This window comes from Erithacus rubecula (genome assembly GCF_903797595.1).
Source record: "Erithacus rubecula genome assembly, chromosome: 3".
Taxonomy (NCBI): domain Eukaryota; kingdom Metazoa; phylum Chordata; class Aves; order Passeriformes; family Muscicapidae; genus Erithacus; species Erithacus rubecula.
Window position 1 is genome coordinate 80,415,864 of NC_136689.1, and position 24,116 is coordinate 80,439,979.

General features: G+C 41.7%; 1 protein-coding gene across 4 annotated transcripts in view; it reads left to right on the top strand.

The window, feature by feature from the left end:
* Positions 1-7,721: 7,721 nt before the first annotated feature.
* The window catches only part of VWC2 (von Willebrand factor C domain containing 2), a 52,899-nt gene continuing 36,504 nt past the window's right edge, over positions 7,722-24,116 (top strand). Inside the window, exons 1-4 of one of the 4 annotated variants that reach the window (XM_079302241.1) lie at positions 7,728-8,131; positions 8,550-8,675; positions 9,287-10,068; positions 16,704-16,833. In XM_079302241.1, the coding sequence (XP_079158367.1) occupies positions 9,355-10,068; positions 16,704-16,833 (844 nt within the window). In that variant the 5' untranslated portion in view covers positions 7,728-8,131; positions 8,550-8,675; positions 9,287-9,354. Of the gene's footprint in view, positions 8,132-8,549; positions 8,676-9,286; positions 10,069-16,703; positions 16,834-24,116 lie in introns of all 4 variants that reach the window. The other 3 variants (XM_079302242.1, XM_079302243.1, XM_079302240.1) reach the window with 3 other exon arrangements.

Here is a 24,116-nt window from a genome sequence, read left to right on the forward strand (position 1 = left end):
TTTGTATGGAATTACTATACTGGGTCAGCAGCCTGAATCTGCTTTAGCAATCAGTAATTGTGTTAAAGCTGCATTGGTTTTAATAATAGAGGAAGGAAGGATGCATTTTGAAAGTCTTTAAAGGCAAGAGTTTAACACAGTGAGGATTACCAAGTTAGGAATAGTTGATTCAGGCAAACCAATTCACGGCTGATTTAATATCCTTGTATTTCTCCAACAACCATTTCATCCCTAGAGCAAGATTCAACTTCTCTTTTGTCTTTTTTTTAGCCAGACTTTTTTGTCAGTTCTTGGTCTATGACTTTTGCTGTAAAACCAAGTTGAAAAACAATTTTGGTTTTTGGCAATGCCAAAGTAGAGACTGACAAATTAGAGCTCAAGGCCTGTTCACATGAAAATTCATTTGGGTCACGCTTACAGAATATTTTCTGATTAGAGTTAGAATTATTAGAAGAAAACACATAGAATCACAGAATTACTGAGTTTGGAAAAGACCTCTAGGATCACATGAGAATCCAATCTGTCTCTAAGCTCTGAGCAGAGCTGCAAATGGGCACTAAAAGAGGTTTGTTCACCCTTCCTTGCTTAAATTGATTGCCTTGACAGTGAGGATGACTAAGTTTAGGTCAGTCTTTCTTCAGGAAACTATTTAAAGCAGAGCAGTATTAAGTGAGCAATTAATTGCCAGTAGTCTGGTGGTTAGGGAGGAAAGGTAGGACTATGGGGTTTAATATCCTCAGGTGGGGGAAGGAAGAAACTTGTGGTTCTATCTCGTTTTTGGTCCCTGATTCACTGTCAGGAGTGTCACAGGGGAGTTTTTGTGAGCATCTAGGCTGTCAGTTTCTTCACTGATTTGTCAAGGACCTGATCTGAAAAGTCAGATCTTAGCAAATCCTGTCTGAAATAACTCTCAAGCAGAACTGTGAGTAGCAAGGGACATCTGTTATTTTCTTCCAACAAATAGTAAACTCAACCAGCATGAAAGGCTTGCATTCATTATTGAAATTACATAATACCTCCATTTATTTCATATTAATACCATATTAGTACCATGGTGCTAGAGTACCCTGCTTGCTACACTTGACCTAAGGACATCAGTACATGAAGGCCTGGTGGTAACAAGCAAACAATATTTTTGAATGAACGAGCTAAATTTTTGTACGTATATAAGGGATGTAGCATACCAGCTGTGCAACAGTGAAATCAATATTCTACCAGGGAACAGAGGCAGGTAAAGGTGACTGGTAAGATGAAAATTGAAAGAAAAGATGAGAGAGAAGCAGGAGTTTTCCATAAACTTCTCAGCCCACACCTGTTGTACGACTTCAGGCCATTCATTTCCATCCACTGAAAGATGCACATCTCTAGGGATCCCAACCAATTTGTTAAGTATTTGTGCAGTGCCTGGATATGGACACCCAGTTTGCACCTGGAGTGTCTTAGTCCTTAGTGCAAACACAGCAATTAATAAGCCTTTTGTTTGTCTGTTTCCTAATTCAAGTTCTAGTGCAAATATTGTCTACTCTGACTTTTTTGCTCCGCTCTGTTAGCTTGAAGCCTAAATTATGATTTTTTTAACCATGTAACTTTTCCTATTAGAGAGAAAACAGTATCACCAGCCCCTGTGATTTCAGAAGGTTATGAATGTAATCAACTCCAGTAATTAGATCTAAGGACAGAACACTTGGGAATCTGCAATTCATAAAACTTTCAATATGTTACAAATCATAATTTACCCAGCCTTTAAAATTATGACATTATCGAATGTATATGAATTCATTTAAAGGCCTCATTGGGCCTTTAATTTAAGAAGAGCAACAAAATAATCCATTGCTCACCTGGTGCTGTATCACAGGTACCTGCTGAGGGACACAGGGATTTCTATAGTTACATAGGGAAGGATAATGACAGGAAAGCAAAGGCATTTGAGCACAACAATTAGCAGAATTATCTTATAGATTGGTAACTTTAAATCTGTTAACTCCAGCATCCAAGGTGCAAGATCTATGTGCCTAATGTGGCCTGGGCACATCTTTGGGGACAATCACTGTAATGCTGCTCTTTGCTATCAATTCACCTTTTTGTGAAACTTTGAGAAAGCAATTCCATTGTCAAAGCTCCTTTAGTTGAGCTTAGACAGCAGATTCAAAAAGTAAGGAGGGCAGTAGGATCAGATGTGTATGCATTATGCATGAAGTGTCATTGCAAAAGCTGCAATTTTTACAAACTGGATAGTAGTAATGAGGAAAAAAAAGAGGGCAAAGAATAGGAAAAGTTGTAAGAGGTCTTCTGGAAAGATATCACTGAGGCCTTTGTAACTAGAGGGTTATGCTTAGTAAGTTGTGAAAAATATCGCTTAAGCTCCATGATGGTTCTCTGAGTCTGCAGGCTGTTAAGGTTTTGGATTTTTACTTTTTTTTTTTTTTTTTTTTTTTTTTTTTTAATACTCCAGGATCAAGTACCTGGAGGTTATACTCTAATCTTATAAACTATGGGGAGAAGAGAGGCTATTGCACAAATATTGTGAATTCTTTATCTTTCCAATTCTTGATACAGGAAACAATTCATTATTTTTAAGGATTTGTCTTGGTAGGAGACAGGAGTTTATAAGCAACAATTGTATAATAAATGGTTTTGCTTTATACTAACAATATTAACAGAGTAAATAAGAACAATGTACTTAAACACATTTTTATTTCATATACATATATATTTTAGAAAACACCTATGTTGTTTTTTAAATAGTTCAACAGAAAACAAATAGTAAAGAGTAAAATTGATATTCCTGAAGTTTAAAAAAAGATAGAGAATGGAAATAAATATTGGTGTGAGTTACAGTACTAGATCAATTTTGCCAAAAATAGTTTTCATTTTTCCCTATCTTCCTGTAAGGTACATAAGTTTTGTTTGTGGTTTGTTTATTTTTTTGTTTTTCAATTCCATTTGTTTATTAAGTTTAGGTCAATGTTTAATACAATAAAAGTCAAGAAATCCTGAGAGAAAGCAAAAATCCGGAGAGAAAGCAAAGCTGGGTTTTTGATTGTAGGCTTGTTTTGTTTTGTTTTTTACAGTAAACTAAAGAGCAATGGAGGGATGAGATCTATTAAATTAAAATGTGGAACAAGATAGGAACCAAAATTTTTTAAAAACCTTGTGATAGTTGATATTGCCTTTATTGAAGAACTTCATGTTACCAAAAATGTATCTAGAGAAATTTAAATATTCTAAATAAAAGAAGAATTTAATAATAAATAATAAAGGGAAAAGTAACAATGACTTGTAATTCTAACTGAATTTTAGATTCTCTGTGAAGAGACCTAAACACAAGTCTAAGAAACACTTTCTTCACTTTTTTCAAAACTAAGACAATGTAAAAACTAAAAACATTTGTAGTGCATCCTTTGGCTTTGCAAATAAAAGAATTAGGTAAAGTATTAAGACTTGTTTATACAAAAGATTGTGTATTTAAATGTTTCAAGTTATTCTGTGCATCAAAATCTCTGCAGAGCTTGCAGAGCAAATAAATCAATATTTTCAAAGAGATATTTTCAGAGGTTTTTTAAAACAAAACTAGTCTTCTTTCCAACATTTTGAAACAGACTTCATTATAGACACCTTTAATTAGGATATTTTATATTAAATGAAGTGTTTTATTTCTATTTGTCATGGTTTAACTCCAGAGGTAATCTCAGCCCCACACAGTCACTTCTTCACTCACTGGTGGGGTGGTAAGAAGAACTGGAAAAGTGATAAAATTAATGGGTTGAGATAAAGACAGTTTAATAGGTAAAGCAAAAGCAGCATACATGAGCAAAGTAAAACAAGGAATTCAGGCACCCTTTCCCATGGGCAGGCAGGTGTTCAGCCATCCCCATGGAAGCATGGCTCCATCACAGGTAATGGTGACTTGGGAAGACAAACACCATCACTCCAGACTGACTCCTCATCACCCTTCCTTATTCCTCCCCCAGCTCTGCACCCCAGCCATGATGCCATACAGTATGGTATGGGGTCAGCTGGGACCAGCTGGTGAGGCTGTGTCCCCTCCCAGCTCTTGTGAACCCCCAGCCTCCTTGCTGGTGGGGTGGGGTGAGAACCAGAAAAGGTCTTGGCTCTGTGCAGGCACTGCTCAGCTACAGTGAAGACTTCCCTGAATTATCAACGCTGTTTTCAGTACAAATCAAAACCACCTACCGTGAAGCAAATTAACTCCACCCCAGTCAAAACCAGCACAGCATTAAATTTATATTTTGCTTAATAATGAGACAATCATAAACTAAAGGGGAGTTCCTAGAACATAAACCAGTAGCAGCAAAAATCCTGTTTAAAAGATGTTTTCTAAACCTATGACTTCTAAAGTTCCCTTTGGTCTACAGAAATATATTTTTTTAATTTATTTACAGGTAATAAACAAAACTTAAACCAAAAATTCATTATTATTTATTTCCCAGCATGCAAACTGTGATTTAAATAAGTGTAGAAGAGTATTGAAGATCCTATAGTCTAAATGATAGTGGGGGAGTTTAAGTTTTCATGAACACAAAGCAGAAAAAATTGTATTATAACATATCAATATTTGTGAAAAACTAAATAAATTAAAAACAATTAATGAAGACAACTCTAAGTAAAACTTGTGCAATACTTCTTCAATAACTGAAAAGTTAATAACTTCAGAACTAAAGAGGCATCAGAAAAGTGAAAAAAGAATAAACGGGAATGTGTCTTGAGTATCCTTTGACAGGTGGCATAAAGAAAACAAGAAATAAAAATGAAAATATGAAAGCCAACCTACTTTTAAAACAGTTATGGAAGCTTGCGCTTCTTTATTTATTTTTTAAGAGTTGTTTAAACTGCTTATTTATAATTGAGCCTTTCGAATACACATGATTTGTTAGAGTAATATGCACTTCAGCTTTGTCTCTCTCTTTCTGTCTTCAGACTGACTGCTATTTGAAGGCCTTATTTTATATGGCTGAACTAATGCTATTGCACAAATTGCCACCTTTTGAAGGCTGTGATTTCAACCAGCCTGAAGAACTGCCACTTTAGCACCACAATAAAAAAAATACCTTTCATATAACAACCCTCTTCCTTTCAGGAGGAATAATGAAACAAAGCAAAATAAAAAGGCAGAACCATCCCTTTTCCTGGAGGAGTCATGCTTTGGGGACATCTCCCCTCTCACCTTCAGTTTCAGAGCTGCTGCAGCCCTGCTCCCCCTGAGCACGCCCTGTCCTCCCCCTGGGCTCTGCAGGTATCTGTCACCAAGGCCAGCCTGGCTGTCCTGGGGGGGTTTCCAACACCCACACCCACTCCCCACTTGCACTGGGGCTCCTCTTCTGTCCCCCCTGCCCTGCCCAGCTTTCCAGGGTGCCATGGAGCTCCCCCCTCTTTTCTCTCCCTGTCTCCTCACTGGAGGCAGGGGACACTTCCAGCAGTAAAATGGTCCCTGCATGAGCATACATGAAAGGATTGGATGTTTCAGGTGATTTCCTGGAGTGCAGGGTTGTGTGTCTACACTGGGGTATGTGCATATCCAAGATATTAGGCTAAAAGTGGTTGTCTTCAATACTTTCAGATGTCTGCCTAGATCATGTCTGCCTAGCTGCGAGGTTTTGAGTTTTTTATAATTACCCAGTCAGAGAACCAATTTTAACTTGGCAAAAGATCCTACATTTCAATTTGTGTTGTTCATACAAAGGTAACTTTTAAAAATATTGACCAAAATTTCAGTCCCCCTAACCTACAGGAGTAGATGTTTAAGTATTTTTGACTAATAGCCAGCTATATTCAGCATGGATGTCCACTTCCACTGTCTGGTCCAATAGAGATGGTCAGCTTAAGTTATTCCTTGACAGAACAATTTTTATTTCAACTACTGAGTTCCCTCTTGTTTCCCATTCAACTGCATCCTATAAAACTTGGCTAATTCTTAGCAAAACTAAGCTAAAACAGCGAGAACTGTTTTGTGCATGTGACAGCCCTTATTTAGATAATACCAAGTCCTCATCATGCAGAAAGACCCAGAGGAAAGGAAACTCTTGAATGGGATTCAGAACTTGATCCTCATCCAGATACAGAGTTGTCCTTGCTGCTGTTGGCTGGTTGGGGAGCAGAGTAGGGAAACTTGGAGCTGTATTTTTATGCTGAGTTTGTTTTGTAAATAAACAGGATTTCAGTCTCCAGGACCTTGCATGTTAAAGCATAAGTATACCATTTTTCATTTAAAATATTGTTAGGAGTTGCCTTCGGATGACAGATTTTTGTTATTCTCTCTCCTAGTTCAGATTTCACTTCACTGAAGAAAACACCAAACATTTCCTACCTATCTGCCGTTTAATGAATTAGACTGTAACATGTTGCAATTTGATTCTATGACATTAATGAAGTGGTCAGGTTTCAGTTCTGCAAGGGTCCTAATGTCAGCTACAATTCATCACTTAATATACCTACAAATCTGAATAAACAGAACCTTAAGTCCAATGAGAGAATTTGTCTAGAAACCCCCTAGCAATATGGAATTTCATTTTACAAGCTCAATCTATGGAAAAATTTGACTTCATCATATCCTACAAAACTTAAGTCTTGTATTTTAAAGTTTTTGAGAATTAAAGCAGTATTTAGCGGGTGAACATCTGACTGGAAGATATGAGGTGGTTTCAAGAGAAATATTTTTGAAAATTAGACAGGAGTCAATACTTTCTAATAGCAACAACCCAGCAGCCAAAAGAGTTTAGCACTTGCATCGTCCCGGGGAGGAATTTAAGTATCTGGGTTGTTACAAATAACAGGTGCTCATGAAGGTACTTAACAAAGAAACATTAGTGTACAGCAGATTTCCACTGCTCTCTGGAGTACTGATATTGCAGTGCTACCATTTCAGTGGGAAAAAAAACAACAACAACAAAAACAAACCCGAAAATTATACCTAGCCTAAAAATTTCAGATACAGTGCCAAATACGTTGGGATATCCAGCTCTAGTCATGAGTATGGCACAGCAGATGTTAAAGTACTACTGCAGCAGAGGGTTAGTGCAGCTGGGACTGTTCTGGAACATCTGTAAAGCAGAATTCAGAAAAGAAGATTATACTGGTATGTCATCTAATGCAGCTTAAAAATAAATAACTACATAAATAAATAACCTTTTGGGCTCCAAGCCCTTGCTTAGATCCTGAACAAAAGTACCTTTAGCTTATCTTGTGCGAGTCTGTCTCAACACTCATACAGCAAGCCTTTTATAACAGACCATTCTGTCCTTTTGTTTTTGTTTTTAAAAAAAAAGTAGAAAGGAGAAAAATGCAACTGCACTTAACTTCAGAACTGTCCATCAGCCGTGCAAAAGCGTAAGTAAGTACTTCAACTAGTAAACCACGTACCAGCTCGCTGCTAGAGCAGGCTGGCAGGGGAGCGCTAACGCACAGTGCTGCGTGATGCTGCGGCGCGGGCACCGGACGGGACCGAAGGCTGCTCAGCCGCCCCAGGTGTGCGCACCTGCACCGCGGGTCAGCGCGCAGCTCGCCTCCCGAACCGACGCCCCTAACACCGACAAAGTTTGAGCCGCCGGCGTGCGGGGCCGACCCCAACGCGCCCGCCTTGCCCCGCTTTCCCTCCCGACAGGGCTCGCCGTGCCCGGGGGGGCCCTGCGGCAGCAGCGGCTCCCCCGCCCCGCACACCCTCGGGCGGCGGCGGGCAGGGCCGCGGCACCGCCGCCCCCCGGCGGGCACCGAGTCCCCTCCCCGCGCCGCGCCCTGCCCGGCCCGCACCCGCGGCGCGGAGACAGGCGGGGAGCGCGGCAGGGAGCGCGGCACGGAGCGCCCCGTCCTGCCCCGCCGCCCCCGGGGACGGGGGCGCCCGGCCGCCATGTGACAGCGGCGGGGCCCGCGGCGGAGCCCGTCCCCGGGGCGGCGGGGCCGCGCCGACAGGCAACGCACCGCCCGGGAACGCACCGGCAGGGAACGCACCGCCCGGGGCCGCCGCGCCGCGCTGCGGGCTCGGCGGCTCTGCGGAGGCGAGCGGGCAGCAACAAGGCGCCGCCGGCCGCCCGCCCGCGGCCCCCGCCATGGGAGCCGGGCGCGGGGCGAGGCTCGCCGCCCCGAGCCGCCGCCGGGGCTGAGCGCGGCGCCAGCGCAGGTACGGAGAGAGGGAGGGAGGGAGGCACGGAGGCATCGCGCCGGGCCACGGGGGAACCGGCCCGGCTGGGGAAGGGGCTGGCCCCGCTCCCTTCCCGCTCCACCGGGAGGGGTCGGGCGGCGCTGCCCGGCCCTCCGGAAAGTTTGGTCGGGCGGCGCGGAGCCCCGGCTCCCCGCGGCGGCCGGGCTGGGCCGGGCCGGGCAGCGCTGCCGGGCGGGCGGAGCGCGGTGCCCCGCGGTGCCATCGCCGAGGGCCGGGAGGCGGGCGGGTGGAGAGAGGGGCTTTTAAATGGCTTTGGGGAGCGGTACCGCGGAGCTGGGGTCGTGCCGGGAGGCTGCAGCGGCATTGCTTGTCGTGGCCGGAGTAGTGTACGTATTTTGGTTTGGGTTTTTATTTTCTTTGCTGATTTGGCGTGCAGTGTTTCAGGGAGAGAAGCCGGGAGCGCAGCCGAACTCCTGGAGGGTGTGGGTTAAATGAGCCTCGGCTGCGGAAACTCGGAGCGGCTCTACCTTGTTTTAGGAGCACGGGCGAGGAAGAGGCGGTGGTGTGCGCTGGTTTGGGCAGTTCGGAAGGGAGGGAGTTTGTGTCTCCTCGCTTTAGTGTGCTTGGTTTTAGTTGTCTGTAACAGAAATGTGCTCCCTGGTAGGTATTTAAACAAAACCCAAACCAGCGTACTCCAGGCTGAATAAAAGGTTAATGAAAATCACCGTGTGTGCAGACAGTGAATAGCACTCAACTGGGTAATTTCTATTCCGGACCCTGCTGAATTTTGGGGAGCTCCATCTAATTCGTCGGGCGTCCGTCCTTTTCACATGTTGTCATTTGAAAGTTAAAAATACCCCCCCCCCCCCCCGCCCCCACCATGCACTCTGAGTTTTGCGTGCACCTGCCTTTGCAAACGCTGACTCCCCGGAGTTCTGCGTGGTGCTCTCTTGGAGCAGAAGATGCTCGGTCCGTGTCCAGAGCCCTGCTATTTATAAGACTTGGCAGAGCGGGGGAGGAGGAGGAGGAATGCAGCAGCAGGCTGTTTGCCTTTTGCATAAACTACCGAGGCAGGTTGCATATTGTTTGAGATGTTGCTTCGGTGGAGGCGAGGCGGGCTGCGGGGGGGAAGAAGTGCGGAAGCTGAAGTATTCCTAATCCTTCTTTTCCTAGGGACTGTGGCTTTATGAAGCGCTTCCCTCCGATGTGAATGCAGTGTCCCCTGTGGGATGCAGTAGGTGATGCCCAGCTCTACTGCAATGGCAATTGGAGCTCTCTCGAGTTCTCTTCTCGTTACCTGCTGCCTCATGGTTGCCCTCTGTAGCTCCACCGTACCCGTACAAAAACTGGCCAAGGCTCAAGACAAACAGGTGATAAAGGCGAGCCAGGAAAAGAGGGATCACACGTCTACAAGAGACAGCCAGACAGGTCCGGGGAAAATGAATGAGATCGGCAGGAGCGGGAGGGAGGAGGGTAGCAGAGACTGGAAGAGCAAAGGAAACAGGAACTACTCGAACAAGGAGTCCTGGACTAAGCAGAAGCAGGCTTGGAGCAGCCAGGGGACAGGCAGTAAATCTGGGAGCATTCAAGTGCAAGAGCAGAGGGATGCTGCTCCCGAGGAAGCTCAGGTGGCTGAAGACTCGTCTCTGCCAGCATCCGTGGCGAGCGTCACCGCCGAGCCCCCGGAGGAGTACGCCTATCCCGACTACCGGGGCAAGGGCTGCGTGGACGAGAGCGGCTTCGTGTACGCCATCGGCGAGAAGTTCGCGCCGGGCCCGTCCGCCTGCCCCTGCCTCTGCACTGAGGAGGGCCCGCTGTGCATCCAGCCCGAGTGCCCCAGGCTCCACCCTCGCTGCATCCATGTGGACACCACGCAGTGCTGCCCGCAGTGCAAGGAGAGGAAGAACTACTGCGAGTTCCGAGGGAAAACCTACCAGACCCTAGAGGAGTTCATGGTGAGCCAAAAGTCATTTTGTGGGCTATTCTCTTGTTTAAAGTGGTATTATGGTCTTTAACTGCTTTCTCAGAGGGCGTTTTGGGTCTGCCCCTCCTCTTTTCATTTTTGTGTTAATATTACTTCTGCAGTCCTGCAAAATACTCTCCTTAAACATGACCTTTCTTACTGTGTGGTACTCTAACATTTTTAAATGAGGGTGCTGATCTTTATTAATTCCTTTGGTATTTACAGTAAAAAATGCTTCTTGGAAGGGTGCTACTCAGTGATGTTGTGGATTCTGTGAAAATTATCAGCAATACATTTGTTTCCTTATTTAGCTGTTAAGCCTCTGCCTTCCAGGGATCAAGCAGGGTTTTGTGGTCTGACTTCTATTCCTAGTAGTCAGTCCATGATGATCCCTTCTTTTTTAATTGTCATTTCTATTTCCTTTTTAACTATTTAAACTAATGCTGCCAAGGTTGCATAATGTTTACTTTCTGTGAATGACTACAGGCCTTCTTTTTAATAATAGTGTTATTTGCAGTCTAGATTGCAGTGATACCTAAAGAAAATACTTGCAAAGCTTCATGTTCAGGGAAATCCTTTTAGACTAGGGTGTTTTTAGCATGGCTGTGCAAGGTCATTGTCATTGAAAATGCAAGATGTTACAGTGCACTCAGAAGTTTTGGAGTTGGGGCTAGTTTTCTAGTTGTTTACCTTGTCTTTTTCCATTTAGTATTTTACTGTGGTTGAGACTGGTGAGCAGGCTCTAAGAATGGCTTGTCAGTTTTCTTGTGAATGACAGATACAGGGCTGTTCCCAAATCTATTTCTGAATACACAGGACAGTTTCATGCTGAATATATTGAGGGGAGTATAAAATACAATTCAAGGTTCTGGAAGCTGAGCCCCTCTCAGAATGGAGAAAATGTATTTTTGAAGGCTAAAAGTAAGTTGCCACCTTTGCTCTCTGGTATTTGCATGTTCCTGAAAACTTAACTTTGGTTCATAATATCTTTCCATATTCTTCAATTTAAGAGAAAATAAATAACAGAGCAGAAGTACTTTATCCATAATAACGAAGAGCATTGTCATCTGCTCTTCTTAGGCAGCAATTTCCAGAGCGCTGGTGAGCTGTAAGGTATGGCAGAAAACATTGTATCATCCTTCCTTTTTCCATGTCACCCTTAAGGGTTGCGTTCAACTTCAGAGTGGCGGTTTTTTGCTTAAGAGGGAAAAGCTACTTTAGCAGCAGCTGGTTGCTGTGACCTTTTCAGAGATGGCTTGTGAGATCTTTCTTTCCCAGCAAGCTTAATTCTTGAGGAGTGGCCAGGACATGAAGTTTCTCCACACTTTCTCCATAGGTCAGCGTTTTAAGGGCTTCTCCCTACTTTTCATTCACACTCTTCTTCAGAGTTTCATTTCTTAGCCTTTTTCTGTAGTGTGTTGTATTAATGGCTGTAAAGCAAAGCTAAAATACTGTGTTAAATGTGTAGTGAGAGTATAGAACTTTAACGTTCCGTGGTACATTTGAATATGGCTGAGACAGCCTTGGAAAAAATGGAGCATTGGAACAGTGACATTTACAGAAATGTTGTGAAAGCATTTTGGGTTTCAGATTTCTTTTTTAACTCCATTCAACTTTTAGGCCTTGTCTTCATATCTTCCTCTAATGGAAAATTGGTTCCCTTACTATGTTTTACCCATCTTTGGAAACAGAAGTGAGAAGGGATGTCTGCTTAGGACAAACAAGGAAAGTTATTGACACAGGCAGTGGAACTGCAGCCTGATTATTTTCTTATGTGGGAACCTTGTTTTTAAGTGGAGCTTCAGTGTAGGTTCCAATATTGTGAGCACAAGCTGTAAATGCAGCTGTTTGCCCAGGCCACTGCAATCAGTGGGGCTGTCTGGCAGCACAAGGTACAGATGTACTCAGGTTGCTGCTGCTCAGTTGAAGCAATTGCAAAATGCAAGAAACTTCACAGTTTCAAAGATAATTTTGTGAGTTTAAAGTTGATGGTCTTAGAGAGGTTACTAATATGCTAGCTCTTGATTAAGATTAGGGAAGGAGTTATAAATAAATAGTGATGTGATTTTTCTCTGTATCTGCTCCTGCTATTTGTGGCAAAGAGTACCAGACATCAATGAAGGAAGAAAAAGGTGGCCTCCTAACATTTAAGTGACATTTTTTTGCAAAAGCATTTATGCATATATGTGCAATTATGCATGCAATTTTGTAAGTCTGCTTGTATAAAATTCCTGTATGGCTTGGCATGGCAAAGAGTTGCCGTGACTGGAGCCAGAAGCTGAGTGTGCCAGGGAATTTGAGGTTTCATGTATTTCTTCTTTGATTTGCAGTCTGTCCTTCTGACTTTGCTTTTGTGTGCATGTATGCCTGCACTTTTGTGTTTTCAAAAAGGACATGGATGACAGCACAAAACACAGCTTGGCTGTAGGGAAAGAATGAGATCTCCATCAGCACCACTGTGGTCACCTGTGGGTATTGTGATCACAAAATCCACATTACTGGCAAAATCTTTGTTTGGTGAAAATCAATGGGTGCTAAAGTTCTGCACTGAAGCTGGAGATTTCTAAAGCATGTGGTCCAAATCTTACAAGTAAAATTTGAAAATGAAGGCTGATATATAAAGTCTTAAAAGAGCCAGAAATTATCTTCGGAAGTGCTGTCTCTTTTGGAAAAGACCTATAATTTTGAAAGTTGTTTCTTTTTGTCTTTTAGAATTTCCTTGCTACCACAAATGGTATTTTTTTGTGAGTAAGTTCCTTGGAAATCTTGAGGTCAGTAAACCCAAATAATCTTTGAAAGATCTGTGGTGTTTTGAAGGCACAAAAATAAAAGCATGGCTGGTATGTTTATTATTGTCAGTATAATCTCCATTCATGTTCTCCTTAGCTGTGTCACTGGCAAGAAAATATTACTAAAAATTCCAACACAAAAGAAAATAAATCTGGGATTATGACTGATTTTTTTTTTTTTTTTAAATTTAGGTGTTTTCAAGGCTTAAGGAACCAAATGTAGATTGTATATCTGCTGTTAATCCATTTTTTTGTTGGTTTTGTTTTTATGTCTTTTTGCTTTGTGATTAAAGTTGAACATGTGGTAGAGGAAAACACAAATTACTTTGGACTAAAAATGATTTGTCACTTCTTAATTATCATAATTTACATTAAGTTGCTGGATAGACCTACTACTCTTGCTTAGCTCCAGCTTTCTTCACATCTCACTAGTGGAAAACTTAGCAGTTTACACAGTGGTGCATGTGTTTTTTTACAGTGCCTGCAACTCCTATACCTCTGCTAATAAACTTCCATTTAAACAACCCTGAAGAACCAGTTTTGTTTTTTTTTTTCCATCTGTAGTCCATTTTCCTGAGGTTTTATGGCTGCCTGGTGAATACACAAGACTTCTGTTGCCTCTTGTTGTCTTCCTGCAGTTTATTCATAGGCAGAACTGCTGCTGCTCTGAGTTAGCAGCTTCATCTGTAGACTATGGAGACGTGGTATCATTAGTCGTCAGAGAGGGATTGATAAGTGATATTATTTCCAGTCTGGCCTGGTTCTGTCACAAGTGCTGAGTGTGAGTGCTGCAGGGCTGGTCCTTCCCCACAGGAACAAGTGGGATGCTCCTTGCATTGACTGCCACTAGGAACTGCTCTACAGGGAACATGCTTGCACTGCATGAGTGGAGAGGGGAAATGAAGGACCAAATGTGTCTTTTCACTCTGATTTGTTCAACTGCTGTTACATACAGGCACTGTCTTAGTGTCTCTGGTGATAATTATGTCTCCAAGTATTGAGCTGCCATTAAGGTACAGAAAGTGAAGGTTTTTTACTGTTGCTGCTGTATCCTGATGATCAGTAAAAAGCAATGTGCTATTGTTTAGTCCAAAGATGAGCAGATAATGGCTGACACTGATACCATTTCAGCAGCCACTGTGGTTCACTTCCATGCCTGAAAAGAGCTTTGTAGAAATAAGCTTGTGGAGACTTTCCTTGTTGTTGCTGCCATTACTCAGGTTGGTGGGTTCTACAGATGACAGTACTTACCAAGGATGTACTATAAGTATTCCCCTGAAGTCCCAAGATCTATTACAATAGAAGTGTCTTCACTGCAGTATCACATTAACCATGCACTCTGTTCATGAAAGATATAGCCTTCAGGTGTAGTGCTGTATAGGGCAGAAATATGTATCATGAGTCATTTTTATTAGATAAGAATTAAATCAGTTTTGTTTCTCAATCAATAGTAAATTGCTTATTTTCCTGAGCATTTCAGCCTTTGTCAAATTGGAAAATCTAGTAAACCTATATATTTAGAATATGCCTAAATTTTATGGAGGAGAGATTTTAGGAATAACATGTGTGTGATGCCATTTTTCCTGATTGTCATCAGATACTCTATTTTTTGCACCACTTCCAGTATTGAATGACACAGCTACTGAGCAGTGTCCTGGACTAAGGAATGTCTGTTGTGGTAGCTACTGATCTCATTCAACTTCGATGGTTTGCAAATTTGCATCTTTTCCAAGTTGTGGCAAAAAGTGTAAAATTTGATTGAAAGCTGTAGGTTTGCCTTGTTGATCCTGATCCTTGGAACTGAGTGCTGTTATCTTTTTTCAAGTAGGATTATATATTTTATAATATTTTATATTGAAAATAATTTTTAAAAAATCAGTCCTCCTTAAAAAACCTGTTTTTTATCATTTAGTAAGTATTGTTTCTAGATCTAACTCTAAAAGCATTCTTATTATTGGGTTCATACTTAAGAGCTCAGGTTTGCTGACAGTCAAAACTTCCTGTGTGGTTCAAATGATTACTTGAAATACCTGAGCTTTTCAACTGAGCACTGAATCAGAAACCTCCTCATGTGCTGACACTCCAGCTCTGGAAGTGAACATGACAGTTTAAAAACAATTACAGGACAAAGTTGTCCCAAAGTCTGTAATAAAAGATCTTCTGCACAAGGCTGTCAGCCTCTGTGTGGGACGTCATAAACATGGTGCCATGGTGTTACCCTTGGTAGACTGTAAAGCAAAGAGAAAACACCAAGTGAGTAGCTAGCAAAGGGAACCTGAAATAAATAATAGTAATAAAAGCAGAAAGCAACACAGCAGGAGACCCTATTTAGGCTTTCTAAGCAAAGGGGAGGGCATGAAAGATATGTGAGTGCATAAGCAAATAACAGCTTTGGCAGGTGGGAAGTAGCAAAGCATGAATGAGCATTTAGTTGGAGATGATGCTTTGCAAGCATCAGCATGTTTGAACTTTGGAAGTGAGAAGGATGTGAGAGGCAAGCAAGCAGAGAATGGATTTGGGGAAAAAATGTGATAGGCTGCCTAAAAAGATAGGGAGAAGAAGCAGATGATCTGCAAGTTAGACATCTGGGTGATTCTTCATAACAAATAATTACTTTCTTTTTTAGATTTTTATTTTCTGCTCTTACTGGAGAAGTGCAATGGGGGATTGTCTGCATCAGCTGGAATCTGGAATGAGAAAGGGTCCATAAAAAGAACAACCTCCTTCTTAAGTAGATCAGTAATCTGCACAGATTATGCAGTTAGAGGATCACTAATAATAACATTCAGCTGCATTTTCATCCTCTGTTCTGAGCATGGGTACCCATGTGGTTTTATGGAGTGCAGCAATGAGATTTACAGTATAGCATTTATTGCTCTTCACATCCTTGCTTCCCTCTATCTTTCTGGTATGAGGATATCAGCAATGCAAGTGTGATGTGCCTGGTCAGGAATGCTGAGAAGGACAGCTGGAATTTTACATGGCAAATGCAGGCATTTCAAAGTCCATTTTTTACTAAAGAGAGTCTTGCTACTCTTTTGTTGGGAATTCATTTCTTTGAAGTAGATCTTTCAAGTAACTATCTCATGGTATTCCTATTCTGTAAGAGTTCTTCAAACCCAGTAGCATTTTACTAGGCATAAAAGATTACCTGTATTTTCCTTCACCCCTTACTTTGAATTTCAACTTCCTTCCAGAAAATTACAGGTATTAGAAGAATTGCCCAAAAACAATTAACCTCTGGGAAATACCTGAATTCAAAAGGATGAGGTTTTTTCCTGACTTCTCTTGGAAAAATATGCTTTTCAATATAATATATTTTCAAAATATAATTTTCAAATTCCTGCTACCAAAATACTTTCAAACCTGAAAAAAATACAGTAAGGATTTCCATTACGATAAGTTTCAAACTTCATTTAGCAAAACTTTTCTTCTTAAAATACGTATTTTTTTTCTCTAAATTATTTTTTGAACCTCTAATAGAACTGAATTACATTATGAGCTTAATTTTCTGGAAGTTCATTAGAAATTCAGTAAGGTAATTTTTGTTTTAATTGTAACAAAAGTCTTCACCGTTCTTGTTTTCAGCATCCCTCTGACTTTCCCATTTGGTGTGTAGATTCAAAGAACCCGTTTTGTTTTGGTTTTCTTTCCCTGCCGCGGTTCTGTAATTTTGCAGGAGCCCAGTGTTGCTCTCTGCATGGCCCCATAACCCATGTGTTTTAGAGTGAGGAGGAGAAAGCCGTGAAGGATTTCTCCTTGCAGACGAGGAGTGGGCGCTGCACAGCCCAGGAGCGCGTCAGGCGAAGGATTAAGGGTGCCTGGGTTTGTGTTCCAGGTCTCTCCGTGCGAGCGGTGTCGCTGCGAAGCCAACGGCGAGGTGCTGTGCACGGTCTCAGCCTGCCCCCAGACCGAGTGCGTGGACCCCGTGTATGAGCCTGACCAGTGCTGTCCCATCTGCAAAAACGGTGAGTGAGGGCTGCAGGACTAGGAGGAGAGACCCATCGTGCTCTGTTCTGCTTTCGAGAAATGACTCAGACATTTTTCTTCTTCCTCGAATGGAGATGGAGAAGAGTTGTGTGTGGATGGTGTAATCCTGTTGTGAGGAATCAGATCTCCCTTCATTGGGGTGGACTCAATTATGACCTACAGGGTTTTTTGTTACCTGAGAGACAGTTAAGATGCTAACACCAGCTGTTCATGTACCTCTTGATATATAATTTGCTCTAAGTCATTGTGGCTGTTTTAAATTAGGCACACAAATGGAACTCAGACTCTTCATATTATCCGCCTTTTCAAAATGAGCAGGAAAAGCTACTTTTGTTCTCCATTCATTTTTGTTTTCCTTTCAGATATTCTTTTTTTTTTCTCTTTTTTTTTTTTTTTTTTCCTTAGGGCAAATCAAATGTACCTTATTGAGCTCATCTAATTTTCATAACTAAATGGATTAAACTCCAAAGTTTAATTGAATATTTTTTTGTAACTAAATGAGACAGAAAGTCTCTGTACTTCCAGCAAGGGCTTGCATTAGATCAAAGTCTTAGTCTATTTAGAGGAAAGAAATTACATGACATACTAGCTCATCATTTATAAAGGAGAAATGATAATTTATTAATAGAAATGAAAGCTACAAAATTTCAAATGAAATTGTATTTAAAATTAAAAAAGACGTTTAAAAATACTCAGATAATGTGCACACATCTCTTCTTTCTCTTGAATAGACAGGTTTCATTACATTAGCTAAAACAATCTGCTTAAAATTGTGGGAAAGTTGGGGGAGGAGAGAGTGTAAAGCATATGGTTTCTGCAAATTCAACAGTAGATGATAAGGGATTGTTAATTGCATTGGAGGAGTTTCATTTGTATGGATATAAAAGTAATTGCTTCACATCCCTTAATTGGTTGTTAGAACCCTGAAGGAATTTATTCTTGGCTGTACAGCTTAAGGACACTCTTGTTTCTGGAGATGAGGACAGGCATTTTTCGAGGCATTTAGGGACAGTTTCTCAGAAAGTCTGAATTTGGAAGCTGGTGATGTCACAATTGAGCTAGTCTGAAGATTCTGTAGCACTTGTCTGATGGCAAGAACACCACTGACACTGTGTGTGGCATGCTCTGCTGCAGCTCCCCAGGTCCAAGTGACTTTAGCTGGCAAAAGGTCTGTTTTCAGTATCAGGCATGAAGTTACAAGCAGGATAGGTAAGGCTCTGTCATCTTTCCCACTGAATTTGTCCAGTGATGGTAACAGCATTTGGAGGTGGGTTGACTTTCCAGCAGCACATGTTCTCCCACAAGCAGCAACTTAATGCACAGTAGTGGCAATCTCCTGTTGCTGGCTCTCATTTGGATTAAGGTGGTGTAGCAGGGCTTGGCTTGGTTGTTCACACTGATTCCCTGACACTTTTCTCAGAAATGAAGAAGAGTTACCAAAAATTGTACATGAAGCACACCTTTTGTTGTGAGGAAGCTGCCCTTTTCAGAGCTGTTAAAGCTGTATTACCTGAGTTCTACCAGCAAGGAAAGGATGATCTTTTCCTCAGCCTCTGAATCCCCAATATTACTTGCATATTTCGCTCATACAACCAAGAGCTGGCATCTCTGACCCAGTTTCAGACCAAGATGACCACAGCTGCTTGTTTCTAGTGAGCTGTCCTGTCACTTTTCTGCATGTCAGAGAACCAGCAGTGGCTTTCCTTGTTAGCTTTTAGATGAAGAAAACCATTAGCAATAACAACAAGACCAAGATAGCTCAGGAGCAGCTCAACTTTCTGGTTCAGCCGTTTCAGTATAAGATCACAAAGAAACTTCTGAGGAAACCTCTCCATTTGGAGAATGCATTTTAAAAAAAGGGACTGTTTGCTTTTAGAGCCTATTTTAATGTATGTAACGTGCAGTTTTCTAGGAACTCCAGTGAATTGCTGAATGTTTTTTAATTAGATTGGAGCAAAAACCTACTGAGTAGGAAAACCTAACCTGCCTCATCCTCTCATTTTCAAGCCTAGTGGAACAAATGTGCTGTGAATGTGAGTTGGAGGAACAATCATTGCATTGTACCTCAGGGTTGATTGTTACAGCAATGACATCAATGACATCATGTTAGTGACTCAAAAGAGCTTTGGGTGATATACAGGGAGCTCAACCTTTTACCCTGAATGGTTAAAGCATAGAAAGCATCCACGTGAGGTAACTGCCATCATGATCTGCAGTAGAGCAAGAAGGGGTGGAGGTGCAGTTTGGGTTCTCTACAGTTACTAGCCTTTGTGTCTTGAAAATGCACACAATCAAATTGATTTCCCTCCCTTTCCTGATACTTAACATACAACACCTTCCCAACTTGCCTGGTGGAAGATTGGTGGCAGTGACCTAACAGTGAGAGCTGAGTGACTACCTCTGTCACTAGTAAGAATATATACAAATGCCTAATTAAGAAGTATGGAGAATATCTAGTGAAAGCCTGTGATTATTAGAAATTAATGAATTCAGTGTTTTGACAGGTGTGAGACCCTGTGCCTTCTCTCTTGTAGGAAGGCAGGTATGTAGTTGACTTCTCTATTTTTACAAATTTGCTTATGAGGAGGGGCAGATGTGTAACTGCGCATTGGGCTTACAACTGTGCACATGTGTAGGTACAGACTTGCTTGGGATGTAAGCAGTGGTGAATGTAAGACTTGTGGAATTAAAGAACAGTTGTATGTGTAGTATTCAATAATCTTCCATATCACATCCTGATTTTCAAAAAGATGTCTGCATGCTTCCATAGCTGAAGATACTATTTGCTCCTTTGTGGGCAGGGACAGTGAATGCTGTAAAAGAACATTTGCTCTGAAAAGTAGTATATAGAAGAGACAAAATATAACCCCTCACTGAGAAGATCTTGGGATAAAGGGAATTTGCCTGCTTTTTATGTCTCAAGTTACTGCAATAGAGGAAGCTGGTTTGTGTTTATCTTATATAAATGCCTTGGAAGGAAACAAGGGAGGCCAGAGGGGGGTGGAAGACAGGCTTGCTTCTCATGTGGATTGACATGTTAAGCTTCATGCTTTTGATAACCATCAGCACCAGCCACAAGAAAAAAAATCATTCAGGAAGTTAAATTTGACTTCAGAAAGTTGCATTAAGTAGCAGGTGCCCAGTTCAGATCTCCATCCTGCTATACAGTATTAGCATTGTGCTTACTTTTGTGGAAGACATCCCTGTTCACAGCACCTAAGATTCGGGTGCAGACATTTCTACAGTTTGTGCAGAGTTAAGGGTAAAGATAATGGGCATGCATTAAGGATAATGGGCATGCATGAAGGAGACTTTTCTCCTTCACTGGGAAAAGTCTGGGTGCTGGTCTCTGATGCATTTGGCACTGTGGAAGGGGGCAGGGGGTAACACTGGTAGTGAATTACCTTCCTCTAGATTAAATTTCCTTGGTTGTGTGTTCCACTTCTGTTCCCAGCCTTAGAGCCCTGACAGGCATGCACAGCTGAATTGTGCTTCTCCCGAGCCCGCAGCCATGGAGCAGCCGATGGAGTCGGGGGTGGCCCCGCTCCTGCCGGTGTGCTTGCAGGAAGATGAGATTAAACCCAGAACCCACGTGGAGCCTCAGGGGCAGTTGTGGTTGCTGGACCAAAAAACATTTTGATCTAAGGTCCCCAAGAGATCTTTATTTCATTATATGGCTGAAAGATTGCCCCAGATAAAATGAAGCGAAACCTGTTGCCTTCCTTGTGTTCATCTATCTGTGTGTCAGTGTTGTTTCTGTTTACAGCAGGGAGAGCTGAGCTTCTCTTTTCAGCAAAGGCTCATAGCTGTACAGTCAAAAATTAAAACACTGATTCCTGGAGGATCAAGTGTGTTCTCAGGGCTGTAACATTTGCAGGAAATGTCTGTTCTTGCTGGCTGTGCAGTATGGAGACTTTACTGATTGCAGTCATTTCAGGAGCCTTAGGTGGAATGGGTCAGGACCTTACTGGTTATTTGTGTTCATAGTTATGGTTGAAATACATGCATAATTTGGTGGAAATGATTGCTGCTAGTGAGGTGCAGGTGTAATGTGCTGTGCCAGGAAGGGCGTAGGGTGATGGTTTTGTATCCTTGTGCTGTGAGATTGACTCATTGAAACTAACTTTAATGCCTTACTGTGCAATTACAGTGTTTAGGCCCAAGGTGACTTAAAAGTGTTTCTGAATGGCGAGTGGGGACCTCCATCTGAGAGAAGGAGCTCTCAAGGGAGCAAAACCCTGGTAAAGGCTGGTAGAGCTGCCCCCTTTTGCTGTTATTCATAAAACAGGACTTTGTTTCACCCCAGGATTTAATGGTGCTGATTGATGCAGTACTGTTGCCCCTGTCATCCCCCTAAAATCCAGATGGACAGAGGCTGCTTTGGGCTGTGAGACCTGTCTGGCCATAAGAAAGATGAGATGTTTATTCTTGGCCTGTGAAGGGAAGTTGCACCTTGGCAGCTCTCAGTGAGCTCTGCCCTGCAGCCCCAGCTTTGCTCAAGTACCACGGTGAATCTGACCTGTAAAAGCTAATGTCCTTCTGCAGTGTGCTTAAATAAAATATGATATAACCTTGACCATAAATGCCTTAATCTCAGCAATGGAGAAAGTCATGCTGGTGTCCAAGTAGAGCTGCAGAACTATTGCAAACATCAGGAATGTAACTGCTGTAAAATTTAAGTAATCAGTGCCTTTAATTATCCTCTCTTCCTCTTTCTATTGTAACACTACCTTTTTCAGTCATGCTTTGGCAGATAATTTATATATAGCAAATGAGATCCAAAAGTTTTAAAGCCTGAGAGTGGTTTTTGCAGTTTACATTGTAAGGAGAGAATCTAGTCAGGTGGTCATGGTTGTCTCTTCTCGATGTAAAATATAGGTACCATAAAATTGTAAATTGTAGTTGATAAGATTGAAACAGTATTTCATTGATTAAAAAAAAAAATGAAGTGTACATTAAAAAGTAATAAGCTAATGAACAAGAAATAATTTCAAACTAATCCCAGTTCCACCCACAAATATGCACCAATGTGATTTGTTCCCTTCTAATGTGTTTACTTGAGGTATTTGAATGCTTAGGTATGCAGGGTAACATTTATTCCATGCTTCTGTGTGCATGAGTTGCTTAGCAAAAACTTCTGTATGAACTCTCCACTTCATTATACTATATTTCCACAAGTTTTGACTGTATTGTCTTAATTCAAGGAATTCCTTTAAACTCGTTTCATCTCTCTGCTCACTTTCTCTCTGCTGTGGGAAAGTTGGTGCCTGCATAGGCCACATGTGCTTCCTGTGCAGAAATAAGAGAATCAGTTACAAGGATAAGTCAGTTTATATAGTGTGCATGTGTTTATTGCAAATAAATATCATGTGCATTTTTTTTTTCCTTCCAGAGGCCAACATGCTCTCAGTTGGGAGTTCTGCTGTCAAGAGGCAGCAGTATCTGCCCCTGAGTTAATAATATCCCATCATTTTGCTAAGACTTAAGGACAGTTAGAGATTATACTCACCTTGGTATTTAAAGTGGTACTTTGTACATAAGTAGAAGGATGTAGAAGAGCCTATTAAACTTTAAATGTGGTGTATCGCATAAAGTTTTCAGAACTCACTTTGCAGTATTTTCTCTTTACAGGCTGTTATGGTGAGCCTGAAAAGCATTCAGTTTTTTGCCTCTTACTTGATACTACAGGCTTAAGTTGTGTATCAAAGCTAAATTCTCCTGAATCAGTCCACTTTCCTGGCAGCTGCTTGCAAGGATTGTCATTTTACTGTAAATTGAAGCAAAAGCCAGTGATGATGTGCCCCAAACTGTTTAGTGGTGATAGTTCCAGGTGAGTGAGAGACACAAGCTGCCAGTTCCTCATGGTGGTCAGAACTTGTGTCCTGGCTTCCTGGCTTCTTAAAGTGTGCTTTGTGTTGGCCTCAGGAGCAGAAAAATGAACATGCTTACCATGCTGATAGAAAAGGTACAGACACAGAAATCCTGGGATGGGAGGAGGAAATTTTCTATCAACTTCCATGTATCTGATGTACCTTATAGTGCTTGTCATGGCAGTTTGACATATCTGCCATCCTGTGTAGTTCTACAGTTCTCTGTAGTTCTGGTTAGGGTTCAGACAGGAAAGTGCCTTCCTGCCAGTACCCATCAGAGTATTGGAGTAAACAATGTGCTATGGCTTGATTTGTCTTTCCTGACAATTTCTCTATTACACAGAGCCAGATTTGGGCATTTGCTTGGTTTCTAGCAGAATGTTAGCCCACGCTCCCCAAAATGCAGTCATCAATTGCTTTAGGGTTTTGTTTCCTTGTTTTGTTTTGCTTTTATTTTTAAGTTCTTCATATGAGAATTTTCTGAGTTTCTATCGCATTTTAAATTCCACACACGTGGAGATGGGTAAGATGTAAAAAGAGAAAAACAGATCTCACTCACATTGTGAGCTCCTCCTGCTCCATTCACTGCCCCCAGCATTAGTTCTTTGCTTTTCAGAGAAAACAAACATTAAGGGAGTTGCCTTGTCTCCTACATCCAGTATTTCTTTATAAGCTTTTCATTAGAGAAAATATTCACAGTGCTAATTTTGGTCCCCCATTCTGCTATTGGACATCTTACTTTAATTTTGTTTGTGTCACTAGCTGAAATTGTGGCAAACATCTGGGGGGCATGTAGGCTTTCAAGGTCTGAAATACTTGTGTGCATCTTGCTGTATGCTACATCCTTGGAGCAATATTCCCTATGAATAGAACACTACACTGTTGGATTAAATTGTGAGCTCTTTGATTCTGAAACCCTGTCTTGGTCCAGCTTGAGTTACCATAGGTTAATTCATTATCCAGTGTCAGCTGAGCTACTGTACTGTCCATGTGAGCTCTTAAGTTGTGTTCTTTGCAGATAATCCTGTTTGTAAATAGAAGCTGTTTGCTAGCTAGGTGCTACAGTAGTAGGTCTACATGGCTGATTAGTATTTTGTGGTGTGATCAAAAGAAGCAATGAATAGACACCTTGTGCATTTTGCTTTATGGTCTTTTGCATTTTTTATTACTATTTCATTATGTTCAATGAGGCATCCAAGAGTTTGCTTGGCTTTGAGGGGAAATGGAGGTTTATATTAAAGTGCTGTGGTATGTTGGCATATCTGTCTCATACAAGAACACTTGTATTCTGATGATTAATGATACAATCAAAATTTCCTATATTTCTAAGTGCAGTGTAATTTTCTTTGCTTATTTTTTCATAGGAAGTTGTAATGTAGGCATTAAGGAAG